Here is a 20,180-nt window from a genome sequence, read left to right as displayed (position 1 = left end):
CACTGAGAAGCACTTTGAGTGGAAGTAGAGCCAGCAGGTGAGTGTCAGCAGTACTAGCACTCCAAGTAGAGGGAGGTTGCTAGTGTCGAGCCCTCAAGCAAGAGCAGGGTCTGTGTGATCAAGGAGCAGAGGAGGCTCTTGCGACAGGAGTAAGAATTTGAAGGAGCAGTAGGAGGGTGAGGACAGAGAAATAATAAGCAGGGGCCAGGTACAGGTCTTTGTGAGCCAGGCTAGGAGTTTGGATTTTTTTTTAATTGAGGTATAATTCATATACAGTAAAATTCAGCCTTTTAAATGTGCAATTCAGTGGTTTTCAGGATATTTACAACGTTGTACAACCATCACCTCTACTTCCAGAGCATCATCATCACTCCGGAAGGAAACCCCATATGCATTAGCAATTTGGCTTTTGAGTGTGATAGTAAGGCCCTAGAAGATTTTAGCAGGGGAGACATTCTCTGACCATTCAGGCAGCTATGAGGAAGTGGATTCTAGGGAGGCAAGGGTGAAAGCAGAGAGACCAAGTAGTCTTTTGCTATATTTCCGGCAAGAGATAGTGATTTGGAGTAGGTTGGTGGCAGTTGAAATGGAGCAGGGTGAATGGGCTCTGGGTATGTTACAGGTAGACATGACCTAACTCCAATGCAGTGCTTCTTAAATTATCTGTGATGAAGAACCATTTCCAATCAAATTTCCAATCAATCACAGATTGAAACTCTTGAGAAATATTACAAAATTATAAATAGAGACTATGTTTTCAGGGGACATGGCCAGGAGGGGCATATGGGATGCTCTTAATCTATGGCAATTCCTCTGCCAACTTCTCTGGATTGATTCAGAGACTCATCTGATAATACTTAACAAAATGAAATCAGTTATTCAGAACTTTGATTCAGTAGCTATTTTTTTGGAAAAATATATATTTTTCTAAGAGGAAATTTTTTAAAAACCCACCAAACTTGAAAAGAGATTACGAGCAGCACTATTATAAATGGTGAAAATTGTTAAAACCCCAGATGGCCAAGACCTTCTCTGTGTAGATGTCTCTGCTTCCCTGGTCAGGTTTCTCATTCCTTCCTCTGCTCCTACGGCACTCTGTGCGGCACTGTGGCACTGTCTTTACCGACGCATCCATAGGCTGTCTGCCTGTCCTGCTAGAGCCATGGTGGGGGCTTTTCATGTTTTATTGACTCTGAACTAACCCTCACACAGGGCTGGCATATGTGTATTATCACATGGGGGCGATGACTACTTAGATTATGAATATATTAACACCATGGAATACTATGTAATTATAAAATGATAAACATGCAATACATCCTGTATATGAAATAATATTAAGCCAAGAATGTAGTTCTAAAATAATGTGAATACTGATTACTATGCACACATACTTTTATGTAAATGAAAGAAATGAATGAAAACCTGGATGAGGACGGCTTTCCCTCTAGTGCTATTCTAAAGAAGTCTGCTTTATCGTTAAACTTCATAAAACACCATTTTTACATAATATTTACTTTAATTCTCAACTTTCAGTAGCTTAAAAAATTAAATCACATTTTTAATTCGAATTAAAGTTGAATCAATATTATTCATTCACACACAGAAAACTGAAAGCTAGGTGTCAGTTTAGCTATAACAACAAAGATTTTAATGCAATACATTTGTAAACTAACTTATTCCTGTCTTTATCTTATTTTCTTTAACCATTTTCATATTTTAAAAATCTAATAGATAGGGGTGCCTGGGTGGCTTAGTTGGGTACTTGCCTTCAACTCAGGTGGTGATCCCGGGGTCCTGGGATTGAGCCCCATGTCAGACTCTCTGCTCAGCAAGGAGCCTGCTTCTCCCTCTCCCTCTGCTCCTCCTCCCTGCTCGCGCTCTCTCTCTGTCAAATAAATAAATAAATTTAAAAAAAAATCTAATAGACATGTATATATGGCCTAGGTTGTAATACCCCCATTCCTCACTCCGTGTTCTTCCCTACTTTATTTTTCTCCTTACCATCTTTACCTACTTAGCATACTACAGATTTCATACATTTGTTTTGTTTGTCATCTCTTTTCATGAGAACATAAAACTCCTTGGGAACAAGCATATTTTCCTATTTTGTTCATTGCTATATGCCCACAGCCTGAAGTAGTGCTGGGTTTTAGTACTCGATGTCTGTTGACTTAGTGAATGAATTGTAAATAAATATGTATGTGTATGTGTTTATATATATGTGCTATTTTCTCCAAACTCAATAATTTACTCAAAATATTTGATCAGCTGCTGTGTGCTGGACGTTGGAATGGAATGGTAAGCAAACGGGCACGGTCCCTTCCCTGAATTATCTCTAGGGGCAAGCATCTACTGGGCACTAGCATAGGGACTGAGGACAGGCGGGTAGACAAGGGAGGTATTCTAACAAGGAAAATGGACCCAGGAAGATCTCTTCAAGAGGGTGATTTAGAAGAGTAGATGCGCGTCATGTGAGGGGAGCTGGGGATAGAAGGATGCCATGTCTGCAAGCCCGGTGGTGAATTGACAAGTGAGAATCATACTTCATAGGAATATTTCATCTAGTTAGTCAGAAACTTAAGATATCATTAGATAATTGGCTAAATGTTTTCTCCACACATGAATACAGAGAATAACTGATCTTTTCAGATTTATCCTCCTTAAAAACATGTGGGAGATGGCAGCATGCTCAACTGCTTCTAACCTGGTCTTTGAAACACATCTTCAGCTCTTTTGTCCCGTTTTGCTAAATCAGTACATATCTCTTATTGACACTTTCTTTTTGAAAATACAGATTTGTTGAAGAGGGCCATATTCCTTACATAAATGCTTTTCAGCATTTTCCAGAAGAGATGAAATTATATGGGCGTGACAAAGGAATCTTTGCTATAGAGGCAAGTTACTTTCTTTTTTACTCTGTAATCACTAATAAGACGCAAAAATAGTATGGTGATTTGTATTCTTTTCCTGACTTATTATTTGGTGTTGGGAGTTTTAAAAAATGGCATCTAGTTTTTGTTCAGCTCATGTGTAGAACATTAGTCATGATTTAATGAGGAGTGGGATTATTTTTTACTTTCCTCATGTGGTCTCTTCTAATCCTTTAGGTTGTCCTGAACATACAGGCATGGTGTGAGGTGTGTGCACTGTTAATAGGTATTAGGTTGAGACTAAATTTTAGAAGGTTTCTATAGAGACCTTTAGGTGATTTCAAATTTTTAAAAAATGTGTTTTGTTATTTGCATATTATATTGCTTTTGAGAAAAGAGAAGAAAGTTATTCTGTTGTTTCAAGAGGTGCAATTTTAAGTCCTTTGCTTCTTGGTCTTTTTCTAGATCTGTTTTCAGATGTCTCCAATGGAAGAGCTTCTGTCCTTTAATTACAAGTCTTTATCACTATGTGTAGTGCTCGAATATTATCTTCTCTTTGTTCTTCATCAGGTTTTCAGTATACTAAATATTAACATTAAATAATATCCTGTTTGTCCACTTAAGAAATTATTTTTATAGGTCCTCCTAACCTTCACAGCCTTATGCTGTTCATGGTTTAATTCAAGAGATGTTTGTGATCCTTACGAAACGCCTGCCTAAGTGTGGTTCACCGTCATCCTAGTTGTACATATAAGCAGACACCTCGGGAAGACAGAATGAATGCCAAGGCCATACGGTCGGTGGTCCCAGACTTGGAACTGAAGTACTTGTAGCATTTTACTCGTTGTATCGTATTTGGCTCTGTTTGCCTGCCGCTCTGCCCTCCTTTTTACACTAGTTCTTCTAAACACTTAACGTAGGTGCTGTGAAAATATAATTATATAAAGTACTATTTTTTAAGCATTGAGCCAGAAGTGATTCATGATTGGAAATGCAGATAAACAAGCTCTCAACATTCCATAACCTTTTACATCGCATTGAATTTAGAGTATTGGCCACTACGAATGATTTGTAGGTAACACTAGAGTTTTAAAGCAGAAATGGCTCTACTTTGAGAACATCTCATGCAGGAGCAGTTCCTGTGGATTTAGAGAGAGGAAGCAAGTTTGGAGGCGGGTCCCCAGGGCTGCTTCCACGTTGTCACCATTTATCTCACAGCCAGGAGAGGTGATGGGACAGCGCCACGTGCCCTTGCGGCGGCACTTGTCCACGGGCAGCACAGGGAAGGCGGGTATGGCTGCAGCTACCACTTAACCTAGAAAAAACAAAGAAGAAATAGTAATAGTGGTAGTTCTTATTCTGTACCAAGCCCTGTTTTACATATTTTATAAACTCTTTTATTATTCGTATCAACCCTATGAAGTACATATTATTATTATTATTATTATTATTATTATTATTATTATTATGCTTATTCTACAGATGAGGAAACTGAGACACAGATTAGGTAACTTGCCTGGTACCCTCACTCTGAACATAGTCCAGCATGGCCAAGGCAGCCTTAGTTTGGAGGGAGACAAAAAAAGTGGGACCATACGAAGCAGTGAGGGTAGGGTGAGGGGTGGGGCAGGGAGAGCAGCGGCAAGAAGTGGAAGTAGGTTATCGAGGCAATAAAGAAGCTCCGGACTGGGGTGCTCCTGAGTGGCTCCATCAGCTAAGCGTCCAACTCTTGATCTTAGCTCAGCTCTTGATCTCAGGGTCGTGAGTTTGAGCCCCTCATTGGGCTCCGGACTGATTACCAAAACCAAGAGGTAGCCCTGTGGTAGACATGGCAACCAGAACGGGAAGGCAGGGGTTAGAGGATCCAGCTGGAGGATGGTCCAGGCTAGAAGTGACAGTGTGGGTACATGTGTCCTGGCATGAAGCACAGGTTAGGTAGCCCGAATAGTCTTCCTGAAAGATGGGTCTTTATGAAAATTTTCTTAGCTTGGCCAGGGTTGTGATAATTAATTTTTAATTTTATTTTTAAAATTTTAAATATGAGTACAGTTGACATACAGTGTTACATTAGTTTCAGGTGTACAACAGAGTGATTCAGCATGTTTGTGTGTTTTCGCTATGCTCACTACGAGCGTGGCTGCCATCTGTCACCATATTACAGGATCACTGACTATAGTACCTATGCTGTACGTCTTATTCCAATGACTTATTCATTCCGTAACTGGAGGGTTGCGATAATTTATTTAAAGGACTAGGGGCACAGAGGACACATCCCGTTTTCCAGTCAGCACTCCAGACTCCAACTAATTTTTCAGAGATGTGGCGGAATAGTAAAGTCAGGGAGGTATTTACAAAGTATAAGGTGCCCCTACCACCTCAGGAGCCCTGTTTGCTTCTAGGAAAAGAAAAGCACAAGTTTTTAGTTTCAGAACTAGCCTGAATTCAAGGTTGATTAGTTTTTCATCTTTAAATAGCATCCCGTGTTCAATGAGATGCATCTGGATTTCCTGGGCATGCCTCAGACAATACTGATGCTACCCTAAAACTGTCACATGGAAGGTTTTTTTTTTAAATTATTGAAAATCTGTATAATTCACTAATTAGTAATTTCAGATTTAGCTGCTAAAAAATTGTTGATGGCTAGACACTTAGTTCAGTAATTCTTGGTGTGTATCTTTACAGTTCAGTGTTTCTAGAGGGACCAGTGGAACTCAGTTAATCGTTTTTGCTTAAGTCTCTCCAGTGTGGTCTTGGCTAACAAAAAATTCTCTCTTTCCTCTCTTTCCCTCTTTCACTCTCCCCCTGCCCTTCTTTCCCTCCCCTCCCTTCCCCCCTTCCTTCTCCTCTCCCTTAGCCTCCAGTCCAGTCTTTATCTTACATTCTAACTGACTGGGCTTTAGCCTGATTTCTCAGAACCATTTACTACTCAAGTTATATTGATCATTTTTGCTTAGTTTGGGTTATTTGTACTTTGTGCTGGTCCTAAAATTACTTACTTGTATTCAACTCTCAGGAATAAAAACCAGAATCTTTTATATGGAATTATGAAATATTAAAGCTGGAAGGAAATTTAGATATCACTTAGTCTACATTTCTTAGTTTTTCAGTAAGGAAACAGGCCTAAGAAAAAAAGTGATTTGGGAATAGGTAAACCTCTACTTCATTAGGGTTTTCATGAGGATTATTTGAGATAATATCTTCAAAATGCAGGTATGTCACAGACATTGAAATGGACATTCCTTCTAGGTCCCAGGATGGAAAAGCTTTTCCTCTAAGGAAAAGATTAAGAGTTATCCTCAAGCTACTCAGAAGAAAAAAATGTATCATTTTTGGAAATTAAAATTTTCATTTTATTTTTTTATTTTTTAATAATTTTTATTTTGTTATATTAGTCACCATACAATACATCCCCAGTTTTTGATGCAGTGTTCCATGATTCATTATTTGCGTATAACACCCAGTGCACCATGCAATATGTGCCCTCCTTAATACCCCTCACTGGCCTATCCCAACCCCCCACCCCCCACCCCCCACCCCTCTGAAGCCCTCAGTTTGTTTCCCAGAGTCCACAGTCTTTCATGGTTCATTCCCCCTTCTGTTTAGCCCCCCTTCATTCTTCCTTTCCTTCTCCTACCGATCTTCCTATTTCTTATGTTCCATAAATGAGTGAAACCATATGATAATTGTCTTTCTCTGTTTGACTTATCTCACTTAGCATAATCTCCTCCAGTCCCGTCCATGTTGCTGCAAATGTTGTGTAATCGTTCTTTCTGATGGCTGAGTAATATTCCATTGTATATATAGACCACATCTTCTTAATCCAGTCATCTGTTGAAGGGCATCTCGGCTCCTTCCACAATTTAGCTATTGTGGACAATGCTGCTATGAACATTGGGGTGTAAAGTTTTCATTTTAAAGCTCTGTTATAAACAAAACGAAAAACCTTTGAATATGCCCATTTCTGAGTTTGCTACAAGGAGGTGCCAGGACGTTCATGGATATGACTCTTGCTTTTCGTTACAGTGTTTTATAATTTTGGTTACCATAAATTCAGCTTCTTGGAAAGCATATTGCTTCCTGGGCTGAGTTTATATGCTTGGGAGTGGTAGCTAACCAGTAATTTCCTTTTGAATTAAGAAATTTGGTTTCACTTTATACTCAAATAGACACTCAAATTTCACTCTATAAAAATAATTATTTTAAAAAATATACACCTTGTCCTTTCAGATAGTAATAGATCCCATTATTCCCAAATGTTGAAATGACTGCAAGAGTGACGTATAATGCGTAGAACCAAGAGACTGCTGCAGTCATAGCCAGTGTGGCTTATGTTTCCCGGAAGCCTCGCTCAAGCCTTTAGCTGAGATTGGCTTCACCCTCCGATAGGCATTGTGGGAAGGGTGCCTGCAATTATAGCCACATTTATTTCTGGTGGTGATTCGGGGTTTCAGCCTGAAATACTATGTTCTCACTATGGTATCAAATCTAGACTGTTCTCTGCCCCTCTGAAATTTTTGTAATTTGAGACTTAAATTTTGTAAATTAAGAGTCAAAATCAGTTATTTTATATTTACTGGCATGTTTTGTTTTTGCTCTGAAACTGTTCAGATACTAATTTTTACTCATCCTATCAGTTACCGAGAGAGGTGTGTTGAGATTGCCAATATCCTAGGATTACAGCTTTTTCTTTCATGTTCTATCGGTTTTTGCTTCAAGTATTTTGGAGCTCAGGTGCATAATAATTAGGATATTTTGTCTTCTTGATGAACTGGCTCTTCTCACTATGTAATGTCCTTTTCTTCCCCCCAATAATATTTGTTTTCATATCTATCTTGTTCAGTGTTAATTAAAAAAAATGTTCGCCTAATCAACCTTTTGGAAATCTTTTATTTTTAACTTATCTGCGTCTTTATATTTAAAGTGGCTTCCTGGTAGACAGTTTGTAATTGTCTTGATTTTTTTTACTTATGCAGTCTGATATTCTCTGCCTTAGAATTGTATGTCTGACAACTGACATTTAATTAAACATAAATATGATTGGGTTTAAATCTACCATCCTGCTGTTATTTCTTCCATCTAGTCTTTATTCTGTTTTTCTTCTTTTCCTACCTTCTTTTGAATTGACTTTTTTTTTAATGATTCTATTTTATCTCCATTATCGATGTATTAACTATACCTCTGGATTTGTGTGTGTGTGAGATTGCTCTGGAGTTTATAACATTCGTCTTTAACTTATCACAGTCTACCTCAAGTACTAGTAAACCAGTACATGTATAATGTAGGACCCTTTCAACAATATACTTTCATTTCCCTGCTCCCATCTTCTAGTGTCAGATATTTTATTTATTAATTTTTGTTTTACGGTTTATTTTTTATTTGAGAGAGAAAGAGAGAGAGCTTGAGGGGGAAGGGGCAGAGGGAAAGGGAGAGAGGGAGAATCCCAAGCAGACTCCCCACTCAACGTGGTGCCGATGCCGGGCTTAGTCTCACAACCCTGAGACCATGACCTGAGCCAAAATCAAGAGTTGGACACTTAATCAACTGAGCCACCCACGTGCCCCTCAAACATTTTACTTTTATTGGTTATAATTTTCACAATGCATTGGATTATTTTTGCTTTAAAAATTCACGTATCTTTTTAAGAAATTAGAATGGGTAAAATGATTTTATATTTACCTACATATTTGTTGTTTCTGACACTCTTCTTGTCTAAAAAAGTCCTTTAACATTTCTTTAAGTACAGATCTGTTGGCAGTGAATTATTTTTTGGCATTTCTTCTTCTAAAAAAGTCTTTATTTGCCCTCATTTTTTTAAAAGATTTTTTTATTTATTTGAGAGAGTGAGAGCGTGCACATGAGCAGGGGTGAGGGGCAGAGGGAGAGGGAGAAGCAGACTCCCCGCTGAGCAGGGAGCTGGACATGGGGCTCGATTCCAGGACCTCGAGATCACGACCTGACCCGAAGGCAGATGCTTAACCTACTGAGCCACCCAGGCACCCCTTGCCCTCATTTTTGAAAAGACATTTTCACTAGTACAGAATTCTGGGTTTATACTTAATTTCTTTCAGCATTTCAAAGAAGTTTCATTTTCAACAGGCCTGCCTGGTTTCTTTCTTTCTTTTTCCCCCCAGCTTTATTGAAGTATAATGGACAAAACAGTAAGATATTTGAAGTGTACGTCATGGTGATTTGCTCTGTATGTAGCTCGTGAAGGGATTCCCCCATGAGTTAACTAACACATCCATCCCTCACACAGTTGTCTTTTTGTGTGTGTATGAAGTCATTTAAATTCTACCTTCCTAGCAAATTTCAATTATATAATACAGTGTTATCAACTATAGTCACCATGTTTTACATTGGATCCTCAGACCTTACTCATAGCAGAAAGTTTGTACCCTTTTACTGACGTCTTCCTGTTCCCCCTACCCCCCAGGCCCTGGCAACCACTTTTCTACTCACTGTTTCTATAAGTTCGATGGGGTGTTTTTTGTTGTTATTGTTTTTGGTTTTTTGAGATTCGCCATATAAGTGATACCATGAAGTAGTTGTCTTTTCTCTGATTATCCATCTTAGCTTAATGCTCTCAAAGTCCATCCATGTTGTCACAAATGGCAAGATTTCCTTCTTTCTTGGGGCTGAATAATGTTACATTGTGTGTGTCTTTGTGTGTGTGTATGTGTGTGTGTGTATCTCATACCTTCTCCATTTATCTGTGGGTGGACACTTAGGTTATTTCCATATCTTGGCTATTGTGAATAATGCTGCAATGAACATGAAAGTGTGGTATCTTTTTGAGATCCTGTTTTTGTTTCCTTTAGATGTATACCAAGAAATGGGATTGATGGATCATATGGTAATTATATTTTTAATTTTTTGAGGAATCTCCATACTGTTTTTCATAATGGCTGCACCAAATTACATTCCCACTAACAGTGCACAAGGGTTCCCTTTTCCTGCACAATCTCACCAACACTTGTGATCTTGTTTTTTTGATGGTAACCATTCTAACAGGTGTGAGGCGATGTTTTGATTTGTATTTCCCTGATGATTAGTGATATTGAACACCTATTCGTGTACCTGGTATTCATTGGTGTGTCTTCTTTGTATGTCTTCTTTGGAAAAATGTCTATTTAGTTCCTCTGCTACTTTTTAAATTGGATTATTTATGCTATGAGGGGTGTATGAATTCTTTATGTTTTTTGGATATATCAGATACAAGATTTGCAAATATTTTTTCCCATTCCATGGGTTGCCTTTTCATTTTGTTGATGCCTGTCTTTGCTGTGCAGAAACTTCTTAGTTATACGCAAGTAATGAATCATGGAACTTTACATCAAAAACTAGGGATGTACTGTATGGTGACTAACATAATATAATAAAAAATATTATTATAAAAACATAAAAAAGGAATCTCATGAAAAAAAAAAAGAAACTTCTTCATTTGATGTAATCCTGTAAAAATTTGTTTATTTTTGCTCTTGTCTTTACTTTTGGTGTCAAATCCAAAAACTCAGTGCCAAGACTGATGTCAAAGCGCATACCCCCTACGTTTTCTTCTAGGAGTTTGAGGGTTTTAGGTCATCCATTTAAGTCCTTAATCCATTTTGAGTTGATTTTTGTGTGTGTGTTAAATAGTGGTCCAATTTCCCACTTTTGCCTGTGGCTATCCAGTTTTCCCAGCACCATTTATTGAAGACACTATCCTTTCCCATGTATAGTCTGGCTTCTTTGTTGTAAATTAATTCACCACATATGCATGGGTTTATTGCTGGGCTCTTTATTCTGTTCCTTTGATCTATGTGTCTGTTTTTATGTCGATACCATACTGTTTTGATTACTATAGCTTTGTTACATAGCTTGAAATCAAAGTGTGATGCCCTCAGCTTTGTTCTTTTTTCTCAAGATTGTTTTGCCTATTGTGTGAGTCTTGTGTGAGTCCACACAAATGTTAGGGACTTTTTTTCTATTTCTGTGAAGAAATGCTATTGAAATTTTGATAGGAATTGCATTGAATCTGTAGATTGCTTTGGATAATATGGACATTTTAACACTGGTAATCCTTCTGATCCACATGCACAGAATATCTTTCCATTTACCCGTGTCTTCAATTTCTTTCATCAGTGTCTTATAGTTTTCAGTTACAGATCTTTTACCTCCTTGGTTAAATTTATTCCTAGGTATTTTATTCTTTTTTTTTTAAAAGATTTTATTAATTTATTTGAGAGAGAGAGCACAAGCAGGAAAGAGAGGGAGAAAGAGGTTCCCCATGGAGCAGGACCCTAGGATCACAATCTGAGCTGAAGACAGACACTTAACTAACTGAGCCACCCAGGTGCCCCTTATTCTTTTTGATGCCATTGTAAATGGGATTGTTTTCTTAATTTCTCTTTCTGATACCGTTTTCTGTTAGTGTATAGAAACCCAACTGATTTTCATGTATTGATTTTATATTCTGCAATTTACTGAATTTCTTTACTAGTTCTAATAGTTTTTTGGTGGAGTCTTTAGGGTTTTTAGATAATATGTCATCTGCAAAGAGACAGTTTTACTTCCTTTCTGATTTGATGCGTTTTATTTCTTTTTCCTGCCTAATTGTTCTAGCTAGGACTTCTAATACTATGTGGAATAAAAGTGGTGAGAGTAGGCATCCTTGTCTTGTTCCTGATCTTAGAAGAAAAGTTTTTAGCTTTTCATCATTGAGTATGCTGTTAGCTGTGGGCTTGTCCGATATAGGCCTGCCTGATTTCTGATTCTTATCTTTTCTATTCTGTCAGTCTTATCTTTTCTATTCTCTGTGTAACGTGTCTTTTTTTCCTCCAGCTGCTTTTAAAGTTTTCTTTTTATCACTGTTTTTCATCAGTTGGATTGCGATGTGCCTTGGCATGGTTTTCTTTATGTTTCTTCTGCTTAGGGTTCATTGACCTCAGATCTGTGGGCGTATAGTTTTCATCAAATTTGGAAATTTTTCATTCATTATTTCTTCAAATATTTTTTTCTGTCCTCCCCTTGATTTGTTTTCTGGGATACCAGTTACAAATGAGACCATTTGATAGTGCCCACAGCTCACTAAGGCTTCAGGGTTTTTTATTTGTTTGTTTTTTAGATCTTCCTCAGTGTGTTTTGTTTGGGACAGTTTCTATAGTCATGTCTTCAGTTTCACTGATTTTTACTTTTTGAGTGTCTAATCTGCTGTTAAGTGTGTTTCTTATTTTAGATCCTGTGCTTTTCATTTTTAGAGGTTTCATTTTAATCTTATTTTTTTCCATTTCCCTCATTATATTTGTTTTCTTTTACATCCTTGAGCATATTGACCATATTTATAACAGATGTTTTAAGGTTCTTGTCTACTATATTCTATTGTCTCTGTTGTTGCTGGGTATGTTTCTGTTGATTGGTTTATCTCTTGATTATGTGTCGGATTTTTCCTGCTTTTCATGCTTAGACATTGTGAATTTTATGTTGTTGAATACTGGGTTTTAGTTCTGGTGTATAATTAGGTAATATGGAGATTAGGTAATATTTGATCCTGTAGAAGCTTGTTTTTAAGTTTTTCATTGCTTGTCCAGGGCCTTTATTCTGGGACTAACTTATCCTTGCTACTACGGCATGTTCCCTCAGACGACTCCATCTAGTGCCCCAGTGTTATGCAGCCTTTGCACTGCAGCTGGTGCCTTGTATGAGCTCTGGGAATTGTTTGGATTCATTGGGAAAGAATCCAGTGATTTTTTTTTTCCCTTGGCCTTAGGTTTTTCCTCACACAGCATGAATCAGTACTCAGCCAAAGACTTGAGAGGACCCTTTGCAGTTCTCCAGAGTTCTCTCTATGTATGATTTCATCCTAGCTGTTACTCTGCCTGCAAAGTGTAGCCACCTCAGCTTTCACGAGCTGCAGCCTCTGTCTCCTCAACTCGACAAGTCCACAGGGCTCTGTTTCACTCCTTGGCTCCCTGCACTGCAGCTTGGAAACTGCCTCCAGGCACTAAACTGGGCCATTTATTTCTTTTCTTTCAGGCATTGTATTCCTATGCTTCCTGTTGTCCATTGCTTGAAACTGTTATTTCATGGATTTTTCCAGTCTGTGTTTTTGGTGGGAAATCAGTTTCCATTGTATTTAATCCTTGATGGGCACAAATGGAAGCATGCCAGATACTAATTTTTAGACATTTAGAAGTAGATTCAATATTCAGATTTTTTTTTTTTTAGGAAAGTGTTACCTAAAAAAATTCTTTCTTGAATGCCTAAAGTATCTCACTGCTCATTCATTCTTGGATTTTTTTTAAAAATTATAATCACTAAGTGAAATAAGTCAAGCAGAGAAAGGCAATTATCATAAGGTTTCTCTCATCTCTGGAACATAAGAACTAGGAAGATCTGTAGGAGAAGGAAGGGATAAAGAAAGGGGGGTAATCAGAAGGGGGAATGAAGCATGAGAGACTATGGACTCTGAGAAACAAACTGAGGGCTTCAGAGGGGAGAGGGGTGGGGAATGGGATAGGCTGGTGATGGGTAGTAAGGAGGGCACGTATTGCATGGTGCACTGGGTGTTATACGCAACTAATGAATCATCGAACTTCACATCAAAAACCAGGGATGTACTGTACTGTATGGTGACTAACATAATATAATAAAACAATATTTTTAAAAAAAAGGAAGAATGAAATGCAAAAAAAAAATTATAATCGCTGTTAATGAATGTTATCACTAGTCTGATCTTTGCTTAAAAATTTTCCCCCAGCTGGACCATATTATTGTAAGGTCTTGGTTATGGGCTTTTGTTTACACAAAATACTTCCCCTAGTGATGATATCTTTTGTTGACTATTTTAAGTTAATCTTGAGTGAGGGGACAAGGGTAAGATAGGGGAGTGATTTCTTTTTTTTTTTTTTTTTTAAGATTTTATTTATTTATTCGACAGAGAGAGACAGCCAGCGAGAGAGGGAACACAAGCAGGGGGAGTGGGAGAGGAAGAAGCAGGCTCACAGCGGAGGAGCCTGATGTGGGGCTTGATCCCATAACGCCGGGATCACGCCCTGAGCCAAAGGCAGACACCTAACCGCTGTACCACCCAGGCGCCCCTGGGGAGTGATTTCTTCTACAGATTTTGGTAGAAAGTATAAACATAAAAATAATATGAGATTATGTCTTGGTAATAATAACCATTGCACTTTGCCTTTTCTGCTTATATCTTGGAGAGTATCTTTTTGAAATAAACTTTTCATTTTGGAATAATTTTAGATTTACAGAAAAGTTACAAAAATAAAAATAGTACGAAGGACACCCATATATCGTTAACCCAGATCAACTGCTGTTAACATTTTATCCCATTTGTTTTATCATTTGTGCTGTTCTTACTGTCTCTTGGTCTATCTGTCTGTGCAATTCTATTTCGGAATCATTGAGAGTAAGTTACAACTATCATGGCCCATTACCCCTAAATATTTTGGTGTATATATTCTAAGAATAGAGATATTCTCTTATAGAACTACAATTTAGTTAACTCTTCATTTTTCTAAGAACTACACTATATGATATGCCACAGTTTACTTAACTAGTTCTTTATTGATGAGTTTTGTACTTGGCGATAAAAGGCTAAAGAAGGCAGCTAGCTAATGAAAAAAAAAAGGAAACAAAACTAGAAACATCTAAATGTCTGTCAACAGGAAAATGGATAAAATGGGACAGTCAGACGCTGTTGTATTAAACAGCTACAGCCACAGGCAACATGAATGCATCTAAAAGACATTCTATTGAGTGTAGAAGGCAAGATTCATGAAACTACATATAGTATGATGCCATTTGTATTCAGTCCTAAAAAGAGGTAAACTGTATTTATTTAGGTGTGCTTAAGTGTATGATAGTATTTTTTAAAAAGTAAGTTTGTGATGAGCAAAATTCAGGATACTAGTTGTACCTCTAGAGGGAGGAGAGGCAGAGGGAAGGGTAGGGAAGGAGTGTAGTGGTAGATGCAGCGGTGTCGGCAGTGCTCTAGGTCTTAAGTCAGGTAGGAGATTCATGGGTGTTCATTTTATTATCATGCTTCAAGATTACAGGTATGTTACATGTATTCTTTTGTATTTTCAAGATTTTAAAGGCAACTAGAGGATGTGGTCCAAATAGAATTTCTAAAACGGAAATAAAAGGCAATGTGTGGTGCATGGGTTTGTTTGTCTATGTCCTGAATCCCCAACTACTCTTTGAACCATATTTAATGTTTCTATTTTTTATCCATAAGACCTAACATAATTCCGTATACCTGGTAAGGATTCAGTCTGTGTTTATCAATTAGATGATTTGAAATAGCTAAAAAACAGTAAGTTTAAATAATTCAGTTTCAGGAGAATTCAAATTGATATGTTGGGGTTTTTTTTCCACCTAAGTAGGAAACTTTCAGATGTATTTATTACATAAAATAGGAGGCCATTAAATAGTGGCATTTGATGGAAAAAATAAAAAAGCATCCTAATATTTTAGCAATCAGTGTATAAAGGGACATAACTTCGATGTATAAGCAAGGACATTGAAAATGCGAGTTATGGTGTGTCAGTATCACTCGTGAAAACCCGTGTGTGAGATAAATAATCTCATCAGTTAATTTGTACTGTTCATGAGTATACTAAAACCAATAATAAATTACTCTGGTTAGAAAATACATGTGTGAGGCTACACTGAGGATACTTCTTTTGGGAAAATCGTACTTCATATTTGCTTTGTGAAACTGGTGATTTCATGTGGATTATCTGTGCTTTAGTTTGATCCTTGGCCAGTACCCCCAGGACCCAGCATGCTCAGCCCGGGTCTCCCCCACCTTTGCTTCTCAGGAGAAGAGAGATGGGACCTAGGTTTTACACTAGCCGAAAGAAAACTGGGTAATGACAAAGGTCAATCTGCAGCAAAAATAACCACATAACCCTTCCAAAATCAAATAGAAATTACTTGGGAATCATCTGCTTTCTGGATATCATTTAATCTTTGTTAGTACAAATATGTGAAGTTTGAACATAGGTGTGCAACAATCAGGAGAATATTTGGAGAACAGACAAATCTTAAGAAGGAGGACTCCAGTAGGTTTTTCCCAGCGCTCATCCTGGGCCCAAAACAAACTGTGATTCCCTATTTAGTTGGCAAGCCCTCATTGGTTATCAGTTCATAAATTTGTGTTTGTTCATGAGGTTTGTCTTTGTGCAATTTGACAATGTATTTCTAAAATAGTCTCATCCCCAGGACCAAGACTATATTTCACATAATGTGTTCACCACAAACTTTCAGACTAGACTCTGAACATAAAAAAGTATTTTATGTTACTACATGGTAGATTTGCAACCATTAAGATAATTCCAGCAAACTAAAAACGCAAAGTGGACTGTTTTGTGAATCATGATACATGTGGAAATCATTTTATCTTTCCTCCATAAACAATATTTGACATGCTTTGTCATTGCTCCTGACATTACTTTTATTTCTTATTAATTTTCCATTGTAATAGAAAGTCTTGTTTTAAATTTGGACTAACAGGTGCATGTAGCATTAGCTTTTTCTCGGCTGAATCTGTGCTTCAAAACAATCATAAGAATAAGGGTGAGGCACTGTACTTTTTTTTTTTTTTTAATAGCTAAGCAGGAAGTTCACCTCTGACAGGGTATTGTAATCAGGTTTATCACCAGAGCCTGCTGTTGTGTAACAGAAACTCTAGCTTGTCCTTACCTGTCTCAAGGCATTGCTTCATGAAGGAAAATAAACTCGCTGGAATATTTGTGAAATTCAATAAAATGCTTTCCCAAGCACTTCGTTTTTAATGCATGCTACAAGAATTTATTATAGCTTTGTGGTCTTTTAAAAAACATATTAACCTGGTGATTTCTTATTGTAATTAAATGAATTTGTATCACTCCAGAAGCCCTATGTATCATATTTGCTATACCTTTTAGACACATCTTTGGCCATGTCTGGTAATAGTTCACATTCCCTCTCCTTTCCCCTCCTTTTTTCAAGAAAAGGGGGGAAGGTTTGAGATTTCTTCAAATGACTGTTTATTTAATTGACAGGCAGCTTTTCTTCATTGTATGCTTTGCCTTTGCTCACAAAAGTGCATTCACTGTTCCATAGTATGTTGAAACTTTTCAATGGAAATGGCTTTTGGTTAACAAAGGAAGCATTTTCTTCCCTCCGTCCATGTCTTCGCTTTCTCCAGTAAGTCTTGGCTTCTTCAGCAGCTGTACCTCCACCAGAAACGACAAAAGGTGCAATTGTTCTAGGAGATGGCGGTGAAGATAATGCTGGTGGAGTGTTTTGTGTGTGGGCTGCTGGGGACTGTTTTTCTTCTGTGTTTGGTTTTGTTTTTGTTATTCTAGAAAGTTGAGCACACCTTAAAAACAAACCACCACTCCCAAAAAGAGCTTTAAAGACCCTTAAACCTTTATCCTGGGCGACCTCTTTTTTTTCCATTAGGTTGTTCTGTTAGTGTTTAAGTGGGCCCTTCTGTCCCAATGACAACAAATCTGACAGAACTCACTTAAAACCGAGGGGAATGGAATACAGAGTATTGCTGTGGTTTGTTTTCTTTTTCCAAGCGGGCCGTGAACACTTGAGTCTTCCTGCCACTACCCTCCCTGAAGAGCAAAGCTCAGGAGAAGAGGTTAAGTTTTAGTGCGAGTTAAGTTTTAGTGTTTCACACCATCTCCTCTTTCTGAGTTATGATTCCCAACTCCGGGTGGATAGGCTCTTCATTTTGTTTACTTATTTAATTTAAAAATAACCTCCTCTTTTTTCTGCCTCTGCCTCTTCTGCTGCTTTATTTTTGACAGAAGTTTCTGGAGTATGGTGCTGATTGAAAGCATCGTTTAAACTTCTAGCAAAAAAATCTTTCAGTTCATCTGTGGAATAAGCTAAAAATGTAGTCTCTTTCAAGGACCATCTCTGTGCAGAGTCCCAGATGATCAGATTGCAGCTCGAACCAAAGCTGGGCCTAGACACCCTTGTGTCTCTATTATAGATACTGCTTGATCTGCTGAGGACTTACAGACGGTAGGGTACATATATCTTTTCAGTATTGATTTTCTTTATTTTTAGACATGTTAAACCACCAGACCAGTTTCTACACAGAGAATATGTCACATACATGTTATTCTGCTCTGCTCCTTGACAGTGTTTCTAAATCCTCTCAAGAATTACGCATTTCGTCATCCCTCACTAGACTCAGCAAGAAGGGATAAGAAGGAAACTGGAAATTCGTTTTGAAGTACATCTCCAGTATTTTGAATGTTGATCAGCAACATTCTGATCTCCTCTCTGAATGAGTAAAAAGAAAAGATGTAATGCTGGTTCAGCCAACCCCACTGAGTGGCACTTTGCCAAGATGATTCATCCTGCCTCGGAGCGATCTTACACGCTTTGTGAAACTAGGTCCCTGTCGGTTGAAGGAGGAAAAAGACTGCCCCAGAGCTGTCAGTCACTCCTCGAGCACCTCCAAGTGAAGGTCTTCGAGTCTTCCAACTTCACTCTAGCTTTGTTCGCCGTCTTACTCTGTAGGCCATGTGCCGTGCTTCGGATTGTTACGCAACCTGTGCTAGAGTAATGTGGCGAGTTTAAATCTACCCGAGGGAAATTTAGGTGAGTGTAATAAGAACAGGTGTTCTCAGTTTCCCTCACTCCCACCCCTCCTTCCAGAGTCACCACTGCCAGACAGCATGGATAGAAACCAACTGATGTTTTCTTTTGTTCCTCTCCTCCCACAGTATCCTAACCATCACTGGGAGTTGTGGGCACACTTCCCTCTTCAAGCTTTGAGTTAAGCCATCGGAGGCTGTCTTCTAGACTGCAGGAAAAATGAGGATGGGAAGCCACTGCTATTTTTTTTTAATTATTTTTTGAGTGCGTGCATAAGAATATCCTGGAGAGCTTGTTTAAAGCACAGATTCTTCAGGGATTGGTTCATTAAGTCTGGAGTGGGATCTAGGAATATGCATTTTTAACAGCTGTCCTGCAATGATTCTGATAAATGTGGTGCTTTGGGCAGTACAGACTAGCTGTATCTCTCTGCCTCTTTCTTTCTTTTGTTATTATTCCATCTTGTTGCACAAAAGACTCCAGGTAGAATTAGACTAGTCAGATAACCAAAGAGCCAGTATCAAACAAAATGTCATTATACTTTATGACACCTGCAAAGTTTTTGGTTTTTTTTAAAGATTTTTTTATTTATTTATGGGACAGAGAGACAGCCAGCGAGAGAGGGAACACAAGCAGGGGGAGTGGGAGAGGAAGAAGCAGGCTCCTAGCCGAGGACCCCGATGTGGGACTCGATCCCGGAACGCCGGGATCACGCCCTGAGCCGAAGGCAGACGCTTAACGACTGCGCTACCCAGGCGCCCTGACACCTGCAAAGTTTTAAACAGGATTCTGGTAGTCCTCTTATTCCACTTGAATACACCAGAGATTCCACACACCAGATGAAAATACAGTACGAATACCAGCAGCTTCTGTGAGACCCTTTCCTTGGGTGTGTTCTAAGGAATGCGTTTTTCCAAGTCAAAGTAAGACTATACTATAAATGTTTACTATAATTATTATATCGTAGTTATCCATGTTTCAGAATCCTGTCAGAATTAGAGCCTGATTCCCCTCTGTGGGCTGAGGACAACGGGACAGGAACCAAAAATGTTCCGCTGTGGTCTTACTCTGTACAGCAGTGCTGTGTGTAACATGCTCCCAGTCTCCTGCCCGAGGTTACGTGCTCTGCTGCCCTGCAAACTGGCCTGTCTTAGTTGGGACAGGAGCAGATAGATGCATAGGGAGGTTAGTCCATAGCCAAGCCCTGTAGGGACAATTGGGGAACAAGTGTTGTTGGGGGCAGAGGGTAGCATTCTGGCCTTTTGATGATGTCCTTTGGGATAGGAATGGCATGCAGTGGTCACGTTCAGTTCTGACTCTTCCCTCATTTGAGGTACTAGGAAGACAATCCCTTTTGGTACTGTGCTAGAACCATTAAGTAGTCATTTCCGTATAAAGAGACCTGGAGCAAGAGAGTCTGCAGATATTATATTTTCTTTTTGCTCAGTATATTTTGTCTTCTGGGAAAGGCAGACCCATACTTTAGTGTCACATATCTAATAAATTATAATTTCATAAACTCCATCTCCCCTATGTAGGGTTCTTTTGTTAAGGTATTTTACAGAGGATAAAGGTGGATATTAGCATGTAGTAATAGATGTCGAATGTTTGTAGTAGATTTTATATATTGATTTTTTATAATCTTCATCTTTTTTATTACTTCTAATTATGACCTCTCTATATGTTGTTGATTTTTTCCCTTTA

At 38.3% G+C, this 20,180-nt stretch overlaps 1 protein-coding gene across 6 annotated transcripts in view; it reads left to right on the top strand.

Annotated features, from left to right (window-relative positions):
* The window catches only part of TAF1B (TATA-box binding protein associated factor, RNA polymerase I subunit B), a 68,548-nt gene that overhangs the window by 26,832 nt on the left and 21,536 nt on the right, over positions 1-20,180 (top strand). For 5 of the 6 annotated variants that reach the window (XM_057309139.1, XM_026518668.4, XM_044390272.3 and 2 more), the window contains one exon: positions 2,798-2,897. In XM_057309139.1, coding sequence (XP_057165122.1) covers positions 2,798-2,897 — 100 coding nt within the window. Of the gene's footprint in view, positions 1-2,797; positions 2,898-9,691; positions 9,727-20,180 lie in introns of all 6 variants that reach the window. The other variant, XM_057309141.1, reaches the window with a different exon arrangement.

The sequence above is a fragment of the Ursus arctos genome, unplaced genomic scaffold, assembly GCF_023065955.2.
Source record: "Ursus arctos isolate Adak ecotype North America unplaced genomic scaffold, UrsArc2.0 scaffold_8, whole genome shotgun sequence".
In the NCBI taxonomy this organism is placed as follows: domain Eukaryota; kingdom Metazoa; phylum Chordata; class Mammalia; order Carnivora; family Ursidae; genus Ursus; species Ursus arctos.
Note: the sequence above shows the minus strand (reverse complement) of the source record. Positions and strands in the feature narration are given on the sequence as shown.